The sequence below is a fragment of the Globicephala melas genome, chromosome 2 (genome assembly GCF_963455315.2).
Source record: "Globicephala melas chromosome 2, mGloMel1.2, whole genome shotgun sequence".
In the NCBI taxonomy this organism is placed as follows: Eukaryota; Metazoa; Chordata; class Mammalia; order Artiodactyla; family Delphinidae; genus Globicephala; species Globicephala melas.
This window is the reverse complement of record NC_083315.2, coordinates 132,440,502-132,461,280: the sequence shown is the minus strand read 5'-3', so window position 1 is coordinate 132,461,280 and position 20,779 is coordinate 132,440,502. Positions and strand designations below refer to the sequence as shown.

The following is a 20,779-nucleotide window of genomic DNA, read 5'->3' as shown; positions in this document are numbered from 1 at the left end:
AAGTAGCCCCCGCTCACTGCAACTGAGACATCCCGCGTGCAGCAACAAAGACCCAATGCAGCCAAAAATAAATAAATTAATTTATAAAAAAAAAAATAGCAAGAAGAGGCTGTAAGATGGAAAGTGGGATTTGTTTGCTTTTTTCAGAAGGCAGAGACATGAGTACCTTTATAGGCAATGGCAAAGGAAAAAGAGACGACGATGATATGGCATCTGGCTGGCCTTCAGACCAATTTCCCAGTGGTTTGCTGAAAGCAGCCACGGCCTGGGGTAGCCCAAATTCCCAGTCCAGTTACCAATGGCCATGAGCAGCTTCTTCAGTTTCTCTCTCTATACTTTAGAAATACTATTTGGTGCACGCGCTATATGGTGAAGGCACCACTTTAGATAATCCTCAAGGTATAAAAATGAATTTCGGGAATTCCCTGGTGGTGCGGAGGTTAGGACTTGGCACTTTCACTGCCAGGCCCGGGTTCGATCCCTGGTCGGGGAACTAAGATCCCACAAGCCATGCAGTGTGGCCAAAAAAATAAATAAATAATAAAGATGAACTTCACCCATTCATTCATTTAAGTATTTGAGCACAATTAAGTGTCAGGTACTTTCTCAGGGCTGGGGATAAAGCAAGGAACAAAAGAGATGGTTCCTGCCCTCCTGGAGCTTACTTTCTGGTAGGGAGAGGTATAGGGAATGACCAAGTATATACTGGAGGACTGTTAACGTTATAGACCAAGACAGGTAGGCAGATAGGGAGGCAGGGGGAATACTGGGTAGTCAAGACCCGATGAAAAAGGTGACATTTAAGCAGATTTCATGATGGTGAGCGAAGCAGCCAAGACTGACACCCAAGAGAAGAGAGCTGTAGCAGAAAGAACAGAAAGTGGAAAGGCCCCATGGTAGAAGCATGGCTGAAACAGCAAGGAGGCCCCCATATGGTATAGCAGGTACTTTAATACTCAGTGGCATAAGACATTTGTCAATGGTTATTTAGCATCTGAGCACTCAGTGTTTTCAGCCAATTATTAAAAAAGAAAAAGAAAAAAAAGATAACATATGTTATCAACATGTTCAAACAACAAAAAAGGTAACATATGTAAACTGTGTAAAAGTGTCTGATAAGAAGGAAACAAAAAAGTTAATCATTACTTAAAATAATAATAGTAATAGTAAAAATAAAGTAAAGCTCTTCTACCTGAAGCAGGGGTGGTAGGTCTGAAACCCTAAATACTTGCCCCATCCTTTCTGTAACCCACACTACCTTCAGGACACAGTTTACCTTGCACAGAACCACAGAGAAGACCCAGAGCTCTAGTTAGAGAAGGTGTACAAGCAACAAACCTACCCTGTCTGAAGTTGCAATTAATGATTGTGCTCTAAATTATGTTGATCTAAGTGCTAATGAAATCTGTTAAAGCTCAACGAAAATCAAAACCAGTTTGAATAATAAGCATCCCTTTATTTGCTGACGTCATTACAAAAACCGATTACATTAGCAACAAAAAGTGTTTTCTTGAGTTGAAGTCAGAGGCAGTTGCTCCCCAAAATGTTAAGTAAAACAGTGTACAACATCTGTATTAAAATGTTAAATTTTACATTGTCTTTACCACTTTTGATCTTCTGAACAATTTTATTGAGCAAAATAAGATACAAGATTACATGTTTATTTTATTTTCAGGAATGTAAAGGTCTAATTATTCAAACAGTTTTTATTATAAAACTAAACTCTGAAGGTGTCTACAGAGTTGGCTTTTTTTCTCTCTCTTTAAATCAGTAGTCTAACAAGGATTAGAAAAGACAAAACTCTGTTCAGTGTTTCTGACAAAGTAGAAAGGGTGAAAACATAAATAAGGCTTTAATTTGGCAAAATATAATACAATGCCTTCTGTTATCCTTGAATGAACAGTTTCCCAATTACTTCACTCTGTAAAAGATCAGAAAGAAAGAAATTCATTTTAAAACAAAGAAACAAAAGGCAATCAGAAGACATCTGTCAAATACCAAAAGTACATATGCCATTTGATCTAGCATGGCCTTTTCAACTAAGATCAGAACAATTAATACTGATGGTAATCAAAAATAAGAGAAAAATCTCAGGATTCAGAAGGAGCTTCTGAAGGTGGATTTTTAAATATGTGAACCAAAATCTCAGACCAAACTGAGAATAATACAGGGATTTAAAAATCCTATTTAGAAAACATTTAAGAGAACAACATTGGGAATCCATTTGTATTACTGTTCTACTCAAGAGACTGTAAAGCTAATAAGGTGAGTGAGCAGCACTGGAAAGAAACTGAAATTTACAACTCTCCCCCGGTGAATAAATAATTGAAGCTTCAGACAGAGATTTTCTAAGGTCTTTTGAAGCTTTCCAAGTCAGATAAAATGACTAAAGAAATTAAAACTTCAAAAGCCATTAAAGAGATTAAAAGGACTTAACCATACACAACATGTGAAGTCTGACTGGATCCTGGTTTGGAAAAAATAGCTAAAAAGATATTTCGGGTATAAGTGGGGACACAAATATGGGCTTTAAAATGGATGATATTAGAGCTACTGTTCTGGTCTTTTTGGATGTGACAGTGATACTATGGATTTGTAAGAGAATGTCTTTGTTCTTAAGAGATACATACTTAAGTGCTTAGGGGTAAAATGTCATATTATCTGAAAGTTACTTTCAAATGTGTTGACATCAACAAAATATGTATACACAAATAAAGAGATGAAGTAGCTGAAGGGTGTCAGTGTTATACACTATATATCCTTTCAACTTTTCATTAAGTGTGAAATTTTTCAAAATTAGAAAGTTGAGGGGAAAAGAAGCAATTAGAAAGTTAAAAAACAAAGTTATCACTGGCTATCATGTTCTCTAAGACAAGATTAACAGCTAATCAGAAAGTCTACATAGCCCACTGGTACATTAAACTAAGAAGTGCTGTGTAAACACATTACACAAAATGAAAACCTGATCCATATGACAGTCAAGTGTAAAGTGTAGAAATAAAAGCTAGTTTTTGTCTGAAACATTAACTCTTACACTCCAATAGCACCAAAAAAGAACTTTTTCCTTTCAGAAACAAGAGAAAACTGTATCATGAAAGAATCTATTTGTTAAAGGGAGTAAGAAGGACACATATATACAAAACACATACACAAAATTTCACCTCAGTTTTTCCTGGATAAATTCAAGAGCCTCTCCAATTCAATACTGACAAACCAAATTACCAACTTTAGGAAAAAGCCAGAACTGAAGGAAGAAACTATAAGAAGCTGGCAATAAAGGATTAGACAGAATAAGGAGAAAGGAAAGCTGTGACAAGGATCAGAGCACATAGTGCTTGAATTAGGGAGAAGAAAAGTGCAGATTAAGAGCACAGGGCCTAGGCCCAGACCACCTTAATTTAAATCCCAGCTCACCCAGTTACTAGCTGTGTGACTTTGGGCAACTTACAGAACTTCTTTGGGTCTGCTGTAAAATGGGAATAAAAAAATAAGTAATAATATTAATCATCATCATCATCACCATCATCCCTATCTATCTACTGCACTGGGTTGTTGTGAAAATTTAAATGAATGACCATGTGTTAGAAGCATGTTCGTTCTTAGAGGCACATTCATGAAGTGTCAGCTGTTAAAATCATCAGCCTCCTTCCACATGATTCCACTAACAGGTTCCAAGGTAAAAGATCCTGGGTGTTATAGTCTGAATGTTTGTGTCTCCCCCATCCCCCGAAATTCCTATGTTGAGATTCTAACTCCCATGTAATGGTATTTGGAAGTGGGGTCTTTAGGAGATTCCACTGTCATGAATGGGATTAGTGCCCTTTTAAAAAGGACCCCAGAGAGCTCCCTTGCCCCTTTTGCCATGTGAGGACACAGAAAGAAAATGGCCATCTTTAAACCAGGAAGTGGATCTCACCTGACAGAACCTACCGGTGCCTTGATCTTAGACTCCCCAGCCTCCAGAAATGTGAAAAATAAATGTCTGCTGCTTAAGCCACCCAATGTATGGGGTTTTTTTAATAGCAGCCCAAACAGACTAAGACATGGGGTGATAAAGTTTTCTGATATAGTCGGACATACACTTGGAACACTTAGAAGCCAGGCAGATATGAAACACAAGAAAAAGTAGGTATCTGGAAACAAAAAAGTATACTACAAAATACTACTGTTAACAATCCAAAGCTACAAGAACAATTACCTTAATTAAAAGGGGGACAGGCGGATGACAGCCTTCTGTTTGGGGAGGTGGCAGGGGTGGGGAGAGAAGGATAGCAGATGAGCAGGAAGACTTCCAGAAGAAAAGAAGGGTTAATGTTTTACAAATTAAGGGCGCAAGACAAATGCCCCTACAACTCAAAGAAAGGCTAAGTTCTGTGTATTAGGATTTCGAAAACTAAATTACTATACATCATCTCTCTCATTTTTGTCTTTTAAAAATAGCTTTTCTCTTACTGAAAATGTACAGCATTATCTTAAACAATTCATATGTACTTGTAGTATATACTAAAAAGAAGTAAGATTCCTGGTAGGAAGGTAAATTGGTGCAGCCACTATGGAAAACAGTATGGAGGTTCTTCAAAAAACTAAAAATAGAGTTACCATATGCCAATCCCACTCCTGGTCATACAGCTGAAGAAAACTCTAATTAAAAATACATGCACCCCAATGTTCACAGAGGCACTATTTACAAGAGCCAAGACATGGAAGCAACCTAAGTGTCCATCAACAAGAAGACGTAGTATATACATACAATGGAATATTACTTGGCCATAAAATAGAATGAAATAATGCCATTTGCAGCAACATGGATGCAACTAGAGATTATCATACTAAGTGAAGTAAGTCAGAAAGAGAAAGACAAATACCATATGATATCACTTATATGTGGAATCTAAAATATAACACAAATGAACTTATTTACAAAGCAGAAACAGACTCACAGACATAGAAAATAAACATGGTTATCAAAGGGGAAAGGGGGCTGGGGGAGGGATAAACTGGGAGTTTGAGATTAGCAGATACAAACTACTATATATAAAACAAGATAAACAACAAGGTTCTACTGTATAGCACAGGGAACCTTATTCAATAAGGTTCAATATTCAACATATTGAATATTCAATATCTTGTAATAAACTATATGGAAAAGAATATGAAAAAGAATATATATATATATGTATATATATAACTAAATCACTTTGCTGTACACCAGAAACTAAAACAACATTGTAAATTAACTATGCTTTAATTAAAAAAAAAAAAAACAGTAATAACATATACCTAAATAAAGCAGGGAAGAAAAAAAGATTCTTGACATCAGACATTAACCTATAAATTCTGATGATTAAGAAATCTGTATTTCCAATTTAATTATCTGGTAGTAATTTTAAAAGAGTTGACAAGAGGGAGAATACACTGAGCAAAAATGATGGCTGAAGTTAAAAACTCGAGGGTAACACAAACATTTAAAGGGCATAAAGAAGAGCTGTGGGAACCAAGAGATCCCTAAGGAGGGGTTATCACTGTCAGTGCTGGCTAGAACCTATGCAAGGAGAGAGTTCTCAAGTGCTGGTGGACCTCTAGCTTCATACAATCCATCTATCTTTCATGATACACTGCTGACCACTCAACCGCCCTTTCACTTGCCAAATTTGAAATTAAGTTCATCAGCTAACAAAAGAATGCTGAGTTATCTATCACTTAGGTAAGCTGTCTGCTAAACAACAGTTCAGCTGTGTTGCCAGGGTATATGTATTTCTTTTAACAAATTACACACTACATTTTTATAAATTAGGAAGAAAAAAGTCTGGAAAAATAAAAGTGTTACTACCAATGATCAGTGTAAGTCTCAAATTTAATATGATTAAGGCAAATGTGGAAACAGGCAAGCAAAAATGGTTCAGACCACATGTTTGAGAAGAAAAAGAAAATACTGAAGAACACTTTTGAGATGCTGGAGAGATACTACTGACAAGGTCTAAAGGCAAAGGGTAACAGGCCATCTTATAATTTTTTAGGTTCTCAGAAGCGAAACCCTTCCCTTAGAAAACAGAGGCCTAAGGACTGACCTCACCGTATTTAGAATAATTCACAACTATTTTCAGTATCTTATATGCAAAAGATGATCCTGTATTAGCTCTAGCAATTAGGAAATCATTAATGAATTACCTCAGCAAAAACGGTTTCAACGGAATGGCAGAAAGAGAAGCCATTCTAGAGGAGATGGAGTAGTTAGTAGCATGAGACTGTGAGAATAGTTTCTTCTTTTAAGAATCTTTGTTAAACAGTGAAGTAAAAAAATTAGGGTGGTAATCTAAAGAAAGTGCAAAGTTAAAATAATATATTTGAGCATTTTTCAAGACTGAACAGAAGCAGTGAGTGGAGAGGACTGAAGATGTAGACTTCAGGACTGAAGCAGGACTGAAGATGTGGGAAGGAAAGTTGCCCTGGGAAGCAGGAAACGAGGTTATTTTCTAGTTTGGGGAAGAGTGGTCAGGTGGCAGAAATTTAACTCTAGGCAACTGAGAGGTCAGCTTACCAAGGATAAAAGATTAAGGTATAATTCTTTTTGCTGACAGGTTATAAGAATGAGTTGGGTTTATTTGAAAAGTCTTCTTAGAGGTAACTCACCTGAAATAGCATTTTAAAGGAGAGTGTATGCTAAGACAGGCCAGAGGACAATCATTCTACAAAAGTGAGACAGAATGCCCCTGTGACCAAGATGGAGGTCCATACCAACTTTTCCAGAGCACCTAACCTATCCTGAGGCCTTTGTATAACCTAAGAGTCTTAAGTTTGGGTTCTGAAAGGGACAATTAAGTGATGAGTTGCCCCCTGGCATTGCACAGGCCACCCTACTCATGTCCAGGACACCACGATTATTATAGAACAAACGGCTTCAAAAGAAGAATATCTAAAGTATTCAGTGCGTATCAGAACACCCTAATTACCCAAGGCATTGTGACTTAAGTCATTCTTGAAACAGGTAAAACCCAGGAATCAAATCAATCAACATGCATTTCCAGGTAATACGGTCAATAAAATTCTATAGCTTGGTTTGTTTATCTTAAGACTCTCACTTCAGGAGTTAAAAAATGGATTTCTTTGATTACCCACAGCAAACTTAAATAAAATCCAGCTTCCAATGTAAAGAAACTGTGACGACTTGATTTTCAGTTCAGCATCTTACCTCAGTAAAAACATTATAGTCACTTTATTTTACCAAGTCATTAAAAAAAAAAAGAAATCACACAGATATTTTGCCAGAACTAAGATCAGGATAAACTAAAGAAACAGTTGCAGACATTATGGCAATGAACAAAACCTAGGTAAACAAGTTATGAGTCTGTTCTGTAAAAAGGTCAAAAGAGGCAAAGAAAAAGCGTTTTTACATGAAAACACTAATTGGAAAAGATATGTTCACTGCAGCATTATTCACAATAGTCAAGATATGGAAACAACCTAAGTGTCCACCAATGAATGAATGGATAGAGAAGATGTGGATGTGGTATGTATGTGTACACACACACACACACACACACACACACACACACAGTGAACTACTTGGCCATAAAAAAGAAGGAAATCCTGCCATTTGCAACAACATGGTTAGAACTTGGAGGTATTATGCTAAGTAAAATAAGTCAGATGGAGAAAGACAATATGATTTCACTCATATGTGGAATCTAAAATAAAACAAACAGACAAAACAAAAACAAACTCATAAAAGAGAATAGCTTAGTAGTTACCAGAGGGGAAGGGAGTTGGAGGGTGGACAAAATGGGAAAAGGAAGTCAACTGTATGGTTATAGATGGTAACTAGTCTTGTGGTGGTGATCACCTTGCAGTGTACACATGTATAATGCTATACTCATGAAACTTACATATTAAAAAAAAAAAAAAAAGATAAGGTATGTTTTTTCTCCTCCAAGCTACAAGACCAAAAAATATGTACAAGATGGAAATAAAACTCCAAGAAAGCTATAAAGCTGTCATTTGGAGGTTCTGAGAGAGATAAAGAGGGAATATTTCCACTAGGGTAACAAGAGTTCCTATATTTAAAGTAAATACACACTGTACATACATTCACACACACAGTATGTCAATTATCTATAGACAAACAGTAATACTTCAGTTATTCTTACCTAATACCTGATAGTGTTCTTTCTCCTTTGTGAGCTGTTGGTTTACTGCCTGAAGTAACTGCTGTAACTGTGTTACAGTCTGATTTAGACTTACAGACATTGTCTCCTTCTCAGAAGACTCCTAAAAAGAAGACAGAAGAGATGAAAAACGCTGAGCACAAGAAAAAGGCATTTGCAACCAAAACCAAAAATAGTTTATTGCTGTTTTAAACACAAACAAAAAAATCTGAAAGATGATATGAAAACTGACAATAAAAACCACATAGCGCAATAGGGTTTGCTACCTAGCATGCAAATTAGTTTACATCAAAGAAAGTTATGTTATAAATGTTGTCACTAGGTTACAAAGGGAAAACTCTAGAATCGATGAATATCAGATATAAATCCATTTCTCCTTTCAGAAAAAAAATTGCAAGGAACCAAAGGAGAGTACATTCATAACAACAGAAAAATAACAGTTAACATATATTGAGCTCTTACTAAACTTGAAGCACTGTTTTAAGTGTTACCCACTATTCTAAGTGTTTTATATAGTAATTCATTTATTCCCTTCAACAATCCTACAAGATAGGTACTAATATCATTGCCTTTTACAGATGGAGCAACTAAAGCACAGAGAGGATAAAAAGTTTCCCCTAAGTCAGTCACACGGCTACTGAATAGAACCAGGATTCAACACAAGCAGCAGAGTCTACATTCTTAAGCAGTACACCATAATACCTTCCACCACAAACCTAAACATTAACATAATAATGTCTCACCAAGCTAAAGTGAAAACAAACATTAATAAGAACACTGCATTTCAGATAAGATACCTCAAAGAAAAAATAACCTTGAGTTAAGAATGCAACATAATTGATAGAAGCACATTAAAAAGGCATTTTTTTTAGGTAGAAATGGATCCTGTACATTTTTTATTCTTCACATAATTTACAAGGTAATCAGCGCAGAGATTTGGAGCTAAAGAAAATGCATACCGTTTCTGGGGAAACATCACTATTCTCAATAACAGTAGTGTCTCCAGCAGCTTTTACTATTTTTGACTGGATAAGATCCAGTGACTGTTGAGCCTGTGAGGAAAGCAATATGGAGTCTCTGAATAATACAACTGATAAATAAATATATACAAGAAAAAAAATGAGTGATTTTCTTACACTCATTATATTTTGTACAAAACTAAAGCTCTTCTCAAAATACAATGTAAAGCCAACCTGTTCCGTTTTTTCCCCCAAATCAAATAGCTTTCTCCCCCACCAGATTATAAAAACACATGCTCACCATTTTAAAAAGTTCAAACAATGCAGAAAATGTATAAAGAAATAAAAAGCAGAAATAAGCACAGTGATATTTAGGTTAACATTAGTCTAGATCAGAGGTCAGCCAAATCTAGCCACACACAGCCTATTTTTGTAGAGCTCACAAGCTAAGATTGGTTTTTACATTTTTAAAGAGTCGTGCTAGACAAAAAAACAAAGAGTATATGAAAGAAACTATAGGTGGCCCACAAATCCTAAAACAGTTTGTGAGTTTGCTGACTCCTAGTCTAGATCCCTCTTTAGTGCATATATGTCCTAACAGAAAATTGGTAGAAAATGTTCTATAAATGGGCTTTTAACATACATGCTGTTTGACGAAGCATTTTCTTTTTACATGTCAATAAATATTTATGTGCATTTCCAATTCAGAGTTGCACAGTATTTCTATTACATAGATATGGTACAGTTCACTTTCAACTACTGTTGCCATTTTATGCCAAATAACACGGCATATCCATATCTTTGAGCACCTGTTTAATATCCTTAAAGTACCTCTTGAGAAAATAAACTGCTAGGCTAAAACTGCAAGTTTTATATTTTGTCCAGTGATCAAACATTCACATTATCAAAATATAAATCAGATTGCTCAATCCTGACAATGTATCATATATCTAAGTCAGAGTTCTGAAACGATTTTTTAATAATTCACATTCTTAATTTATCTTCATTCACAAAATAGCCCTTGTAAATGCCATTTTATAGAAGATAAACTTGAGACTTGCAAAGAGCAAATAATTGCCCCATGGTCACACAGCTCAGAAGTGGCAGCAGTAGGATTCAAACCTAATGAAACTTCTTAAGTTCACATTTTATCTACTGGTGACAACATCAAAGTAATCTGAAGCAACTCTAGATTCCTAGACTTTTGCATAACAATTATGATATAATCATACAGAACCAACAAATATTTCTTTCAACCTTTAAAAGAGTGGCAAATTTAATTGTTTTGCTAATGACTAGATCTGCTATAAACAATCTTAGCTCTAAAGCAGCTCTGATAAAAGCATTTATGAATTACACTATTAAAAATCTCAAAACAGGGGCTTCCCTGGTGGCGCAGTGTTTGGGAGTCCGCCTGTCGATGCAGGGGACAAAGAAATAAAGGGACGAATTTCTGAAACATCAGAGGTCTATATATACTTCTTTCACATTCATGAAGATCAAAAGAAACATACTTTGTAAATGACTATATAAGCAAATCCCAATAAAAAATATATAGATGTAACCAATTTTAAGAGTCACATCAACTGAATTCAAAATTTAATCTACACTTTACAAAGCAATTAATTATATAAATATGATGAAATGAAGAAGCGAATTAAGAATGGAAAAACAAGCCAAAAAGTCTAGTTCCAAATATGTAACTGTATAACAAACAGCTTAAATTTATAAACAAATTAATGTAATGATGTAAAGGAATGAATCCAGGGTTAGCAGTATGTCTGCTTAAGATTCAAGGTACAACATAATATGATGATATGGCATCTTCAGGACAAGCAGTGTCTTACCTTATGCAAGTCACCAGCTACCTTCTGTCTTTCACTTTGTTCAGTTCTAAGTTTTGCAAGTGTTTCATTTAACTGCTTCTTTAACTGTAAAAATACAGGAACACCACAATTAATTCACATCCTTCTTTGATTCCTTCTTTGATTATGCTGAGACCTCTAGGACTGAAGAATGAATGAGAAAGAATGGGCTCGCTAACAGTTATTATGCACAGTGGATTAGCCAATATGCTGCACCAGATGTACAGAAAAGCTAAGAAGTGGAGGTTCCAATCTGTAAAGCTAAACATAAGAAAAGCTACAAAACCAACTAGAGTTGAGAGTAGAAAACTGCAAATGTAAAAAATGTAAAAACAAAACCATCAAATTCCAGTAGATTATTTTTTTTAAGTATTACTATTCACTATTCATAGGGCAGTTCATTCACATTTATTTCAAATTAAAAGGCAAGTCATAAGAAATTTTACTAGTTTTTAAATGTTTAAAGGCTTTCCTATATAGTTCAGTTAAGAAGAATCAATTGTGTAATATTTTTAATAAAAACATTGAACAGAAGATTACAAATCCAGTAAAATGAAATCTTCAAAAATTTAAATGTCACTCATCCTTTAAGATGTCACTAGAAAGATAAGTGCAAGACCACACTGGCCTAACTATACCAACAAGGCATGTCTTAATATATACATCTCAACCAACTTGTTGAAACAGTTATAAAGCTCTATTAAACTCTAGAGCTAATACATAGTAACTGTTCTCTTAGTAACTATTCTGATTACTTAAGAATGAGGGAAATGGACTCACTGACAAAAGAACTTTTTCTTATTAAACTCATCAAGTTAATTATGTCTCTCACCCACAGGCACAGCATTCCAAACAGTTCTGGAAACCCAAAAGGGGGAAATATAAGACACTGACATTTCGAACATGTAGAGAGAATTAGTGTAGGACATTCCATTTGGAAATTTTATTTTGGGAACTCTATCCCAAATGCTTCAGTTCTTGCTCCTTTACTTAACTCTGATTTCACACATCAGAGAGGTTATTCCTTTGGCCCAGGAACACACAATGTATAAGCAAACAAAATTATTTTAATATATCTTAAAATGTGGCAACAGTTACCCAGAGCAAAAAGCAAACAGGAAGATTAAAATGAAGACTGCAAACTCAAGGCAAAAAAATTTTAAATATCACTCAAAATGACCTCTTGACAGAAGTAAAGGGTCAAAATGTACAAAGAGAGCATCAGACTGAATGGAGACTCAACCATAATCCTGTGGGTTTGATGCTGCACTGGAGTCAGCCACAAAGCATCAAAGTTAAAAGTAAAATCTCCAACAACTGTAGGTGGAAGTGGGTTTTTAAAAAACACATTACAGGGGCTTCCCTGGTGGCGCAGTGGTTCAGAGTCCGCCTGCCAATGCAGGGGACACGGGTTCATGCCCCGGCCCGGGAGGATCCCACATGCCGCGGAGTGGCTGGGCCCGTGAGCCATGGCCGCTTAGCTTGCGCATCCGGAGCCTGTGCTCCGCAACGGGAGAGGCCACAACAGTGAGAGGCCCACGTACCACAAAAAAAAAAAAAAAAAAAAAAAAACACATTACAGGATAAGCATATCACTTAAAGCTGTTGCATATCACAGTACCAATCTGTGCAATGTATAGCAAACGTATGCATAAAACCTTAATTGAATCATTCCCACACTGCAGTGGGAATGATTCAATTAAGGTAAAATAAAGGTAAATTTTATTTCAAAAATAGAAAGGGGCGTGTGTGTGTGTGTCGGGGTGCGGACTGTGTACATTTCATAGAGAGCTCTACTCTGAAAATTGATTCCCATAAATCACTGCTGAGTTAAGAAATTTTCTTTGGTACATACAGCAGTGCTAAAAAGAAAATCCCAAACTTGGCAGCGTTAACTTATAGTAAGGAGAAAACTGTCTTACTGCAATTGTACTAGAGTTCATTCAAGTACTTTTTTTTTTTTTTGCGGTATGCGGGCCTCTCACTGTTGTGGCCTCTCCCGTTGCGGAGCACAGGTTCCGGACACGCAGGCTCAGCGGCCATGGCTCACGGGCCTAGCCGCTCCGCGGCATGTGGGATCTTCCCGGACTGGGGCACGAACCCATGTCCCCTGCATCAGCAGGCGGACTCTCAACCACTGCACCACCAGGGAAGCCCCATTCAAGTACTTTTTAAAAATCTAATCATATTCTTAAGTTTTAAAAGTCACAGATAGACATAATGATTACTGTTTCAAACATACAATAAGATAGTCATGTTTATTTAAAAAACAAGCCTGCCTCAGTGTAAATTTTCAGAAAATTTAAGAATGGGAATACAGGGTACTCTGTCTTTATACAACACTTAACTAACTTTGAGTCTGTAGTTTTCGGATTATTATGCTCTGAATGATAAGACGATGATAAAGAATTCCACAAGCTTTTTGTTATCTATAATGTGTAGAAAGGCCAGTTAAAATAAGAAGCTACATTGGATCGTTGCCTTTGAATGAAGAATATGTATCTTCCACCTTCAATAATCTCCTTCCAGGTTAGAAAATAAGAGGCTCAGTTAACTATGGTAACTCTCAGAAGAGAATCTTTGCAACTCAGCCAGTCTTTGTCTGTTTCATTTCTTTATTCACTGAAAATAATGCTGTTGAAGAAATTTGGTTTTATAAAACACAGAAAATTCTGAAAAAGAGTTGCAAGCCAAACATGCCATTGTTAGGAGCTAAGAAAAGAAGGATCATCTTAGGAATCAAGAAAAGACAGACCATCTTGAGTCATCAGAATATGAAGATTATCTTAAACTTATAAAAATGCCAAGCTAAAGGTGTTAGCAAGGAGAAGAAGTCTGGATGGTTTCTCCACATGTCAACACAAGTGTTTTCAGAGCCTACTTGATACCCCGTGGAGAACAAGCTTCTTACCAAATTTAGCTCTTCATTCTGTCTTACTGCTTCAGAATATGAATCATCAAGTTTTTTCTGCAATTCAGTCAACAGATCTTTCAGCTGCAATGAAGTTTAGAGTTTAAGATTGATTTCCTTATGATATCCCATGTTTGTATGCTACTTGGAAGCTCTGCCAGAAACAACTTACACTGAAATATTTTATCACTGTTATAAATTTAACTTAAATTGAGAAGGTTGAAAAAAATTCTATCATAAGTACCTCTCTGACTTCCGTAACATAGGTAGATCGTTCCATTTCTGCCTTCTCTAGCTCCATTTCCAAATGCTCTTGTTCTCTTCTCAGCTAGCAGTGCAACAAAGAAGGAAAAGTTAAGAGCCATATTTAAGAGGCTTCCCTACAATGAAAAGTTATGACACTTATGAATATAAAACTATACCATCTGAAACACTACTCAAGATATTCTTAAAGGCGTAACAACCACATCATAAGACAAAAGAAATCTTAAAACACAGCTTGTAAGACAATCCTTAATGCTAAAAAATGAGTCCATAGGTTACAAGTCAAATGGTGAGATAACATACATTTTCAATATCTTTATTTTCTCTTCTTAATCGCTCTAGCTCTTGCTCCGAAGATGTGAATGACAATTGCATCTGAAATGTGAAATAATTACATGACCAAGTTAAACCACCAAGGATACAGAGGCTTTTCTATCTTGTAGAATTTTAATCAATTAGACACTTAGAGGTTTTTTTTATGTATCTCACTTAAAGCCATAACTGAATTTTAAAAGATCTTAAAAATTAGAGTGTCACATTTAACTTGATTTAAACTGTGGTCAAAACCTACCCCATTTGCATGGTATTATATTAGGTCCAGTTAATTGTTAATTAACTGTAATTAACAATAATCAGCTGTACTTAATCCCCAAATGCATTAATATAGAATACCATCAGCAACCCCAGATTCTGCATAGGTCAGTCCAGGAAAACAAGTGAGCAAGAGATGGCACTCTTTACCACACCCAAGTACTACTACGCCATTCTATATGAGCATCCAAGATACCAGATTCTGGTATCTGTGGAGACTCCTGGAACTAATTCCTTGATGGATATGGAGGGACAACTGTAAACAGAAGAAAAACTAAGACTACAAAATAATATTCAAGTCCCGTGAACAGAAGAAGGACTTACTTTTTCTTGAATACTATATCATGAGTCACATATCTGTGTTTTAAAACTTATTGTGAACACCAAATTCTTTGCCTTATGCTATCACACTGTGGTTCTTTAACTTCCAAAGCACTCTGCACTCTGTATCATTACTCTTTAGTCGTACCCTAAACCAGTGAGTCTCAAGCGTCAGTGGGCATCAGAATCATTCGGGGGGCTCTTTAAAACACAGACTGCTAACCCCACAGCTTCACATTCGGTAAGCCTTGGGGGGGCCCAAACAATGTGCGTCTCTAACAAGTTCCCACGTGACGCTAACGCTGCGCGTCCAGGGCCCACACTGTGAGAACCACTACTCTAAGCTTTTTTTTTTTTTTTTAAATCGTTCACACATCCCTTTTATTTTTTTTCCCCTAAGCTCTTCGTTTTTAAATACCTGTTTAATAGTCTTTTGTGATTCATCGACCTTAACTTTCCATTTATTCTCTTCTTGCTCCACACTTCTCTGTAGTTTCTGTAAAATTCCTTCCTATAAACAAAAGTATAGTTGTTCTGAAAACTTCATGTTCTAATACCAAGATAAACTATTTAAGCAACTAAGTAATGTTAATAATTATTTTAAAATGTAGGTTAAAAATCATTTCCTACTGTTTCTGCAAGGACGGATTTGTATTTTTCACACTCTAGCTGTAACAATGTGTGCATTTCATCAGCTTCTTTCAACTTGTGCTCTAAAACCTGCAAATAAAATAAAGAAAAATTCTCTAGTTTAGTTTTACCAGAAAGTTTTGTACTTCAAATTTGTTTCAGTACTTAATGGTATATTATACAAACGGTTTCTGTTTTATTAGTAATTATTACATTTCAATCTTCTTAAGTAACAATGAAGTTTAATTACCTTTTTTATGGTCATTTGATTTTCCTAATAAAACTCTTAGAGTCTGTTTAATACAAAATATATCACACAATTTTGTAATAAATAGGCTTTCACTCTTTAGTGAGACAGTAAATCAAAGCAGATCCACATGTGAAGTAAGATCACAATGCCATGGGAAGGAAATTTTATTCATGCCACTTGAGAGACAAAAAAAGTTAATTTCCCAAATTTCAGTAGTCAAGGATAAAAATACATCTAGGCTCTGAATACTCTTAAGTAATGTATTTGGGGATACATTAGCAAACCAGTCAGTTTCTACCTATCAACTGATCTTTACTTTCTAAACCCAAGCTAAAAAGAGAGCAACAGACAGTTAAATATTCAGTTTTAGAAATGACTAAGATAACAGAGTTAAACGAGAAACATCAGCTTTGTACACAAATCAAACACAGGGAAGACTTAATACCATTTCCACCAAAATGTACACAAAAATGAAACCACCTTCTTATACTTTCTGAAAAGATCACTATTCTACTCATAATATAGCCTTTATCTTTCCCAAGCTTATAAAGACAAATTCTGATTTACTTCTTTTTTCTATGTTTCTTTAAAATATAAATACTTCACTTCATGAACTAACCTTAACCTCTTCTGAACCTGAAGTTCCAGCCACACATTCTTTTGCCCTCTTTTCAAATCCATGCAACCATTCACTATAACTCTGTGGAGAAGAAAAGTCAAAACAACCAATTTCAAAAAATACCTAAATGAAATAAGTATTTTAAATAACCAAATTAGAAGATTATAAAAGAAATCTATATAGACAAATACCATCCTTCTGGAAATTTCAAAGAAGAATAGAATTGTTATATAAGTTGTACGTGACCCAGCCTTGAAAATAAACACTAAAAATATGCCTATGTACTACCACAAAATCAAATTTAAATTTATTTACCCTGTCCTAGGATATGTGCAACTGAATTCTGGACATACAGGTAGAAGATCTGGGCTCAAACCAGCCTCTACCACTTACTAGTGCTAGGACTAATAGATTCAGTATTTAAGACAGAGAAAGCCTAGAATGAATAATTTTTCAAACTTTTTTTCAGGTGAACCAGTTCTCAAAAACTGAACTCATAAACTAAAAGTTCAATTGAGATACTGTAGTCAAAAGATTTCAGATTCTGTGAAGGTGCTCCAGGGATTGTGAAAATACTTCAAAATAAATATGTATTATGAAGCATTTTTTAAATCATAATGAGAGATAAGAATACACAAACATTTGTGTGTTTAAAACCAACAAAAACTCTATTTGTACTGAAAGGTCAGCTGATGCAAACACAAGGCATTATTATAATTTTAGTCATTATTCCAAATTTCAGAATAAGTTATTCTAGATTTTTGATGATTCTTGTCTGAATTTTAAACTCTGATAGAGAGTATTTGTTAGATACTTTAAAGCAAATTTCCTCTTATTCCTCTTTTAAGTCTTTGGTTTGGTTTAATTCAAGACAAAAAGAACACACATGAAATTTCTATTAATTGCTCTAATTAAAAGTTTTACTTATGTGGCTGAATCAGGATTCTCTATACTCTATCAAATAAAAAACAAAACTGGATGCTGAGATCTCCCTGTAGTACAATACCCCGTAGTACATTTTAGTCAAAAAAGCCTCTCCATTTAAAAACAAAATTACATTCTCACATCATAAATCTGAATGATGACAAAATGATACTATTAAAATCCTACTTAGCTTCAAATACTGGGATTCAATATAAATTAAATTCAGATTTAGATGCTTAAAGTATGTAAGCCTCTCTTCAATCCAGGTCATATAGTTTAGATCACTCCTCTGCTGATTTTCTTAGCAAAAAAGCAATAGAAAACAGTTTAAAAAAATTACTTCATGTATAAAAGCCCTTTTATATCTACTGACTATATTAACAATATTAAATTTAATTATTATCTTAAGGTAAATAGTTTATTATCCATCATATCTCTAAAAATTTTAAATGCTAGACCCTAGGTAGCACACAAAAAGCTTAATACATTTCTTCAATACAGACTACACGCAGAAGTATTCAACTTTTAACAAGTGGATGAACAAAAGCCAAATATCATCATTCATGTCTTATGGTGATTTATAAATATTTATAGTGTCAAAAAGGTCTGGTGGTTGAAGGTGGATAATATTGCTGTTAAGAATGAATGTTACATTAAAAAGAATTTTTAATTCTGGTGATCTTATACAATCTTTAAAGAAGAGAAACACAAATTATTAACTCTTTTGGCTCATAAAATACTGCCAAATAAATCCTGCAATTCTATTTCCACTAATAAAATATAAAGTAGGAATAAAGAAATAAAAACGGCTTATGGTCACAAAGGAAAAAATATGAAGTATATGAAGAGCAACCCTTTCTCCTAGGTTCAATGTAAGAACAGTATTAGAACTGACAATTTATTCATATTGCCCAGCACAGGTTATTTCATCAGCTCAACCCGTATCTACTAAGCTGATCAAACCTGAATATATCCTCAACAGTTACAACAGAAACAAAAGAATTTTTGCTTCTTGTGCAAGTTAGACGCAGACGATATGTAGATAAAACCGAAGAGAGCAAGCAGCTAACTCAGACTGCACAGAAAACAGGCCATGATGTCTACTTACATCACACCTGGCACCTACAGCCCTCTCCTTGAGAAATACCCTGATTCCAAGTTTGGGGCAGGAAGTGTATACAATAAATCAGGAACAACTTGTCACACCACAAAGCAAAGAAGCTACCAAAGTTTAGCAGTGCTGTGTCAAAAGGATTTGGTAGCCAGCCTAAATAAGCTCCAACGGGCCAAAGAAGCAAAAGCAGACATGATGGACCTCCTAATGGAAGTACACAACACTGGCCATGAAGTAGTCTTGCCTCTACCCATCCTAACCCTGAAGTGTTGAGCCTGAATCTAATCAGGCCTCCACTGACTACCAATTTATAGGGTACACAAAGGACAGAGGAACATACTGACATTACTGGGATGCAGTCAGCTAAATCCAGACTGGGAAACTGCATATGAAACCACTACCTTAAAAAAAAAAAAAAGGGTGGGCGAGGGGGTGTGCTGACAAATAAAAGGGAACCCGTGGAATAAAGATGATCCAAAAGACGTCTTAAATCAATCACAGGTTGACCTTATTTGAGTCCTGACTAAAACAAACTACAATAAGTAGTTATTATTTCATTAAAATACATTATATGACAACTAAAAAATCCAAATATTGACTAGATGTATGACATAAAGAATTTTTTTAAAATATAATAGTATTTTCTTAAAGGAATCCTTATATTTTAGAAATATTTACAAATGAAATGCTCTGATGTTTGACTTCCTTCAAAATAACAGAGGAAGTACAGGGCTAGAAGTAAAACAAGACCGTGCATCAAGGCATGCGATATACTGGTAATGGCTGAAGTGAGATACTGGTTTACCTGGCTCATTACGCTCCTCTCTCTGCTTCTGACTATACATACATACAACTTCCCACTAAAAGAGAAAAGGACCTGTGCCACCATTTTAGTGCCCTCACGTATTCACTGTATTAATTCTCTGAACGGAGGGAACTTTTCTCTCCCATTTAAAACACATACAACCTCAAATAAAGCAAGTTGTTCTATATCATCTTTAAGACTTTTGCTTGAAGCAAGTTGTTCTATATCATCTTTAAGACTTTTGCTTGAAGAAGTTAACAGATGACCAAAATCTTAAGTTATGAAATAAAAATAGCCTGGTTCTTAGTATTAAATACATTTAAAAATAAAGTGTTCCTAAAACTAAGAAGGAATCACTTAAAATTAAGTTCTATTTTGAATAAAGCCATTAAGAACATTACTGATTTATTAACCACTATTGACTTAGGAAGAAATATTTCTTTCCCAAATATGATTTTTATGATCCTCTAAATAATATGTCTCATATGCAAATTTTATAGATTACAACAAAGTATCAACTGAAAAAACATAAATGTCTTTGAACCAAGTTATTGATTTTAACTACTCAAAACACCCTAGGTTAAAAATGAGAAAGACTGAGGGATCAGTGCACCCTAAAACCAAGTGCAGAGTGCAAATGCTGCTTATTCACAACTTCCTTGAATAATGATAAAGACGTCATATTTTAAAAAATAATAAATTAATCTTACCAAATTAGAAGGTACAGACACCTTTGGAAATAATTTTTTGAGAACTTCTTTAGCTTCTAACTCAACAGCTTCCACATGCTGTTGTCTTTCCTAAAGCAGAAGAAGAACCAAATCAAACTTACAAGATTACAGAATTAAAAAAAAAAAAGCTACAGTCTTTTAAGCTCTAAGGGAAGAAAAAGACTTAATATTTTAAAAATTCTTCTTATTACTGACAAATGTTCAAATTTCCCATTCTGAAATATCAAAATGCTTACATAAGAAAAAATCTGCAAAATCACCCTAAGTAACAATGTCTTATATTAATCAAACTAAGGCAATATCTGACAATATGGACATTTTCCTTGCCATCAAGTGATACCCCTCCAGGAACAATTCAAAAAACAAACAAAAACACAAAAAATAATTCCTACAGCTAAAACGAACTGCATGCAAAAAATATGCATCTGGGTGACATAACTGAGGCTTATTAGGCTGGTAAATCTCTTTCCAAAAAATGCATCACTGATGGACCATGGAATTAAAATGGCAACTTTGATACTTCCAGTTTCAAGGTCAGGTGAAGCTATTTAAGCTAAACAAAGGGGGGGAAAAAGGAACCACCAAAATTTGACAGGTGTACATATGGGAAAAAGAGAAAGAGGAAAAACTGAT

General features: G+C 35.0%; 1 protein-coding gene across 12 annotated transcripts in view; it reads right to left on the bottom strand.

The window, feature by feature from the left end:
• Positions 1-1,420: 1,420 nt before the first annotated feature.
• KTN1 (kinectin 1) overlaps positions 1,421-20,779 on the bottom strand; it is a 118,319-nt gene continuing 98,960 nt past the window's right edge. For 5 of the 12 annotated variants that reach the window (XM_030855069.3, XM_060294838.2, XM_060294835.2 and 2 more), the window contains 11 exons: positions 20,126-20,215; positions 16,573-16,653; positions 15,704-15,793; positions 15,492-15,584; positions 14,465-14,536; positions 14,142-14,225; positions 13,898-13,981; positions 10,969-11,052; positions 9,122-9,214; positions 8,145-8,265; positions 1,422-1,921 (listed from right to left, as the gene is read on the bottom strand). In XM_030855069.3, coding sequence (XP_030710929.1) covers positions 1,917-1,921; positions 8,145-8,265; positions 9,122-9,214; positions 10,969-11,052; positions 13,898-13,981; positions 14,142-14,225; positions 14,465-14,536; positions 15,492-15,584; positions 15,704-15,793; positions 16,573-16,653; positions 20,126-20,215 — 897 coding nt within the window. In that variant the 3' untranslated portion in view covers positions 1,422-1,916. Of the gene's footprint in view, positions 1,922-8,144; positions 8,266-9,121; positions 9,215-10,968; positions 11,053-13,897; positions 13,982-14,141; positions 14,226-14,464; positions 14,537-15,491; positions 15,585-15,703; positions 15,794-16,572; positions 16,654-20,125; positions 20,216-20,779 lie in introns of all 12 variants that reach the window. The other 7 variants (XM_060294837.1, XM_030855079.2, XM_060294839.1 and 4 more) reach the window with 4 other exon arrangements.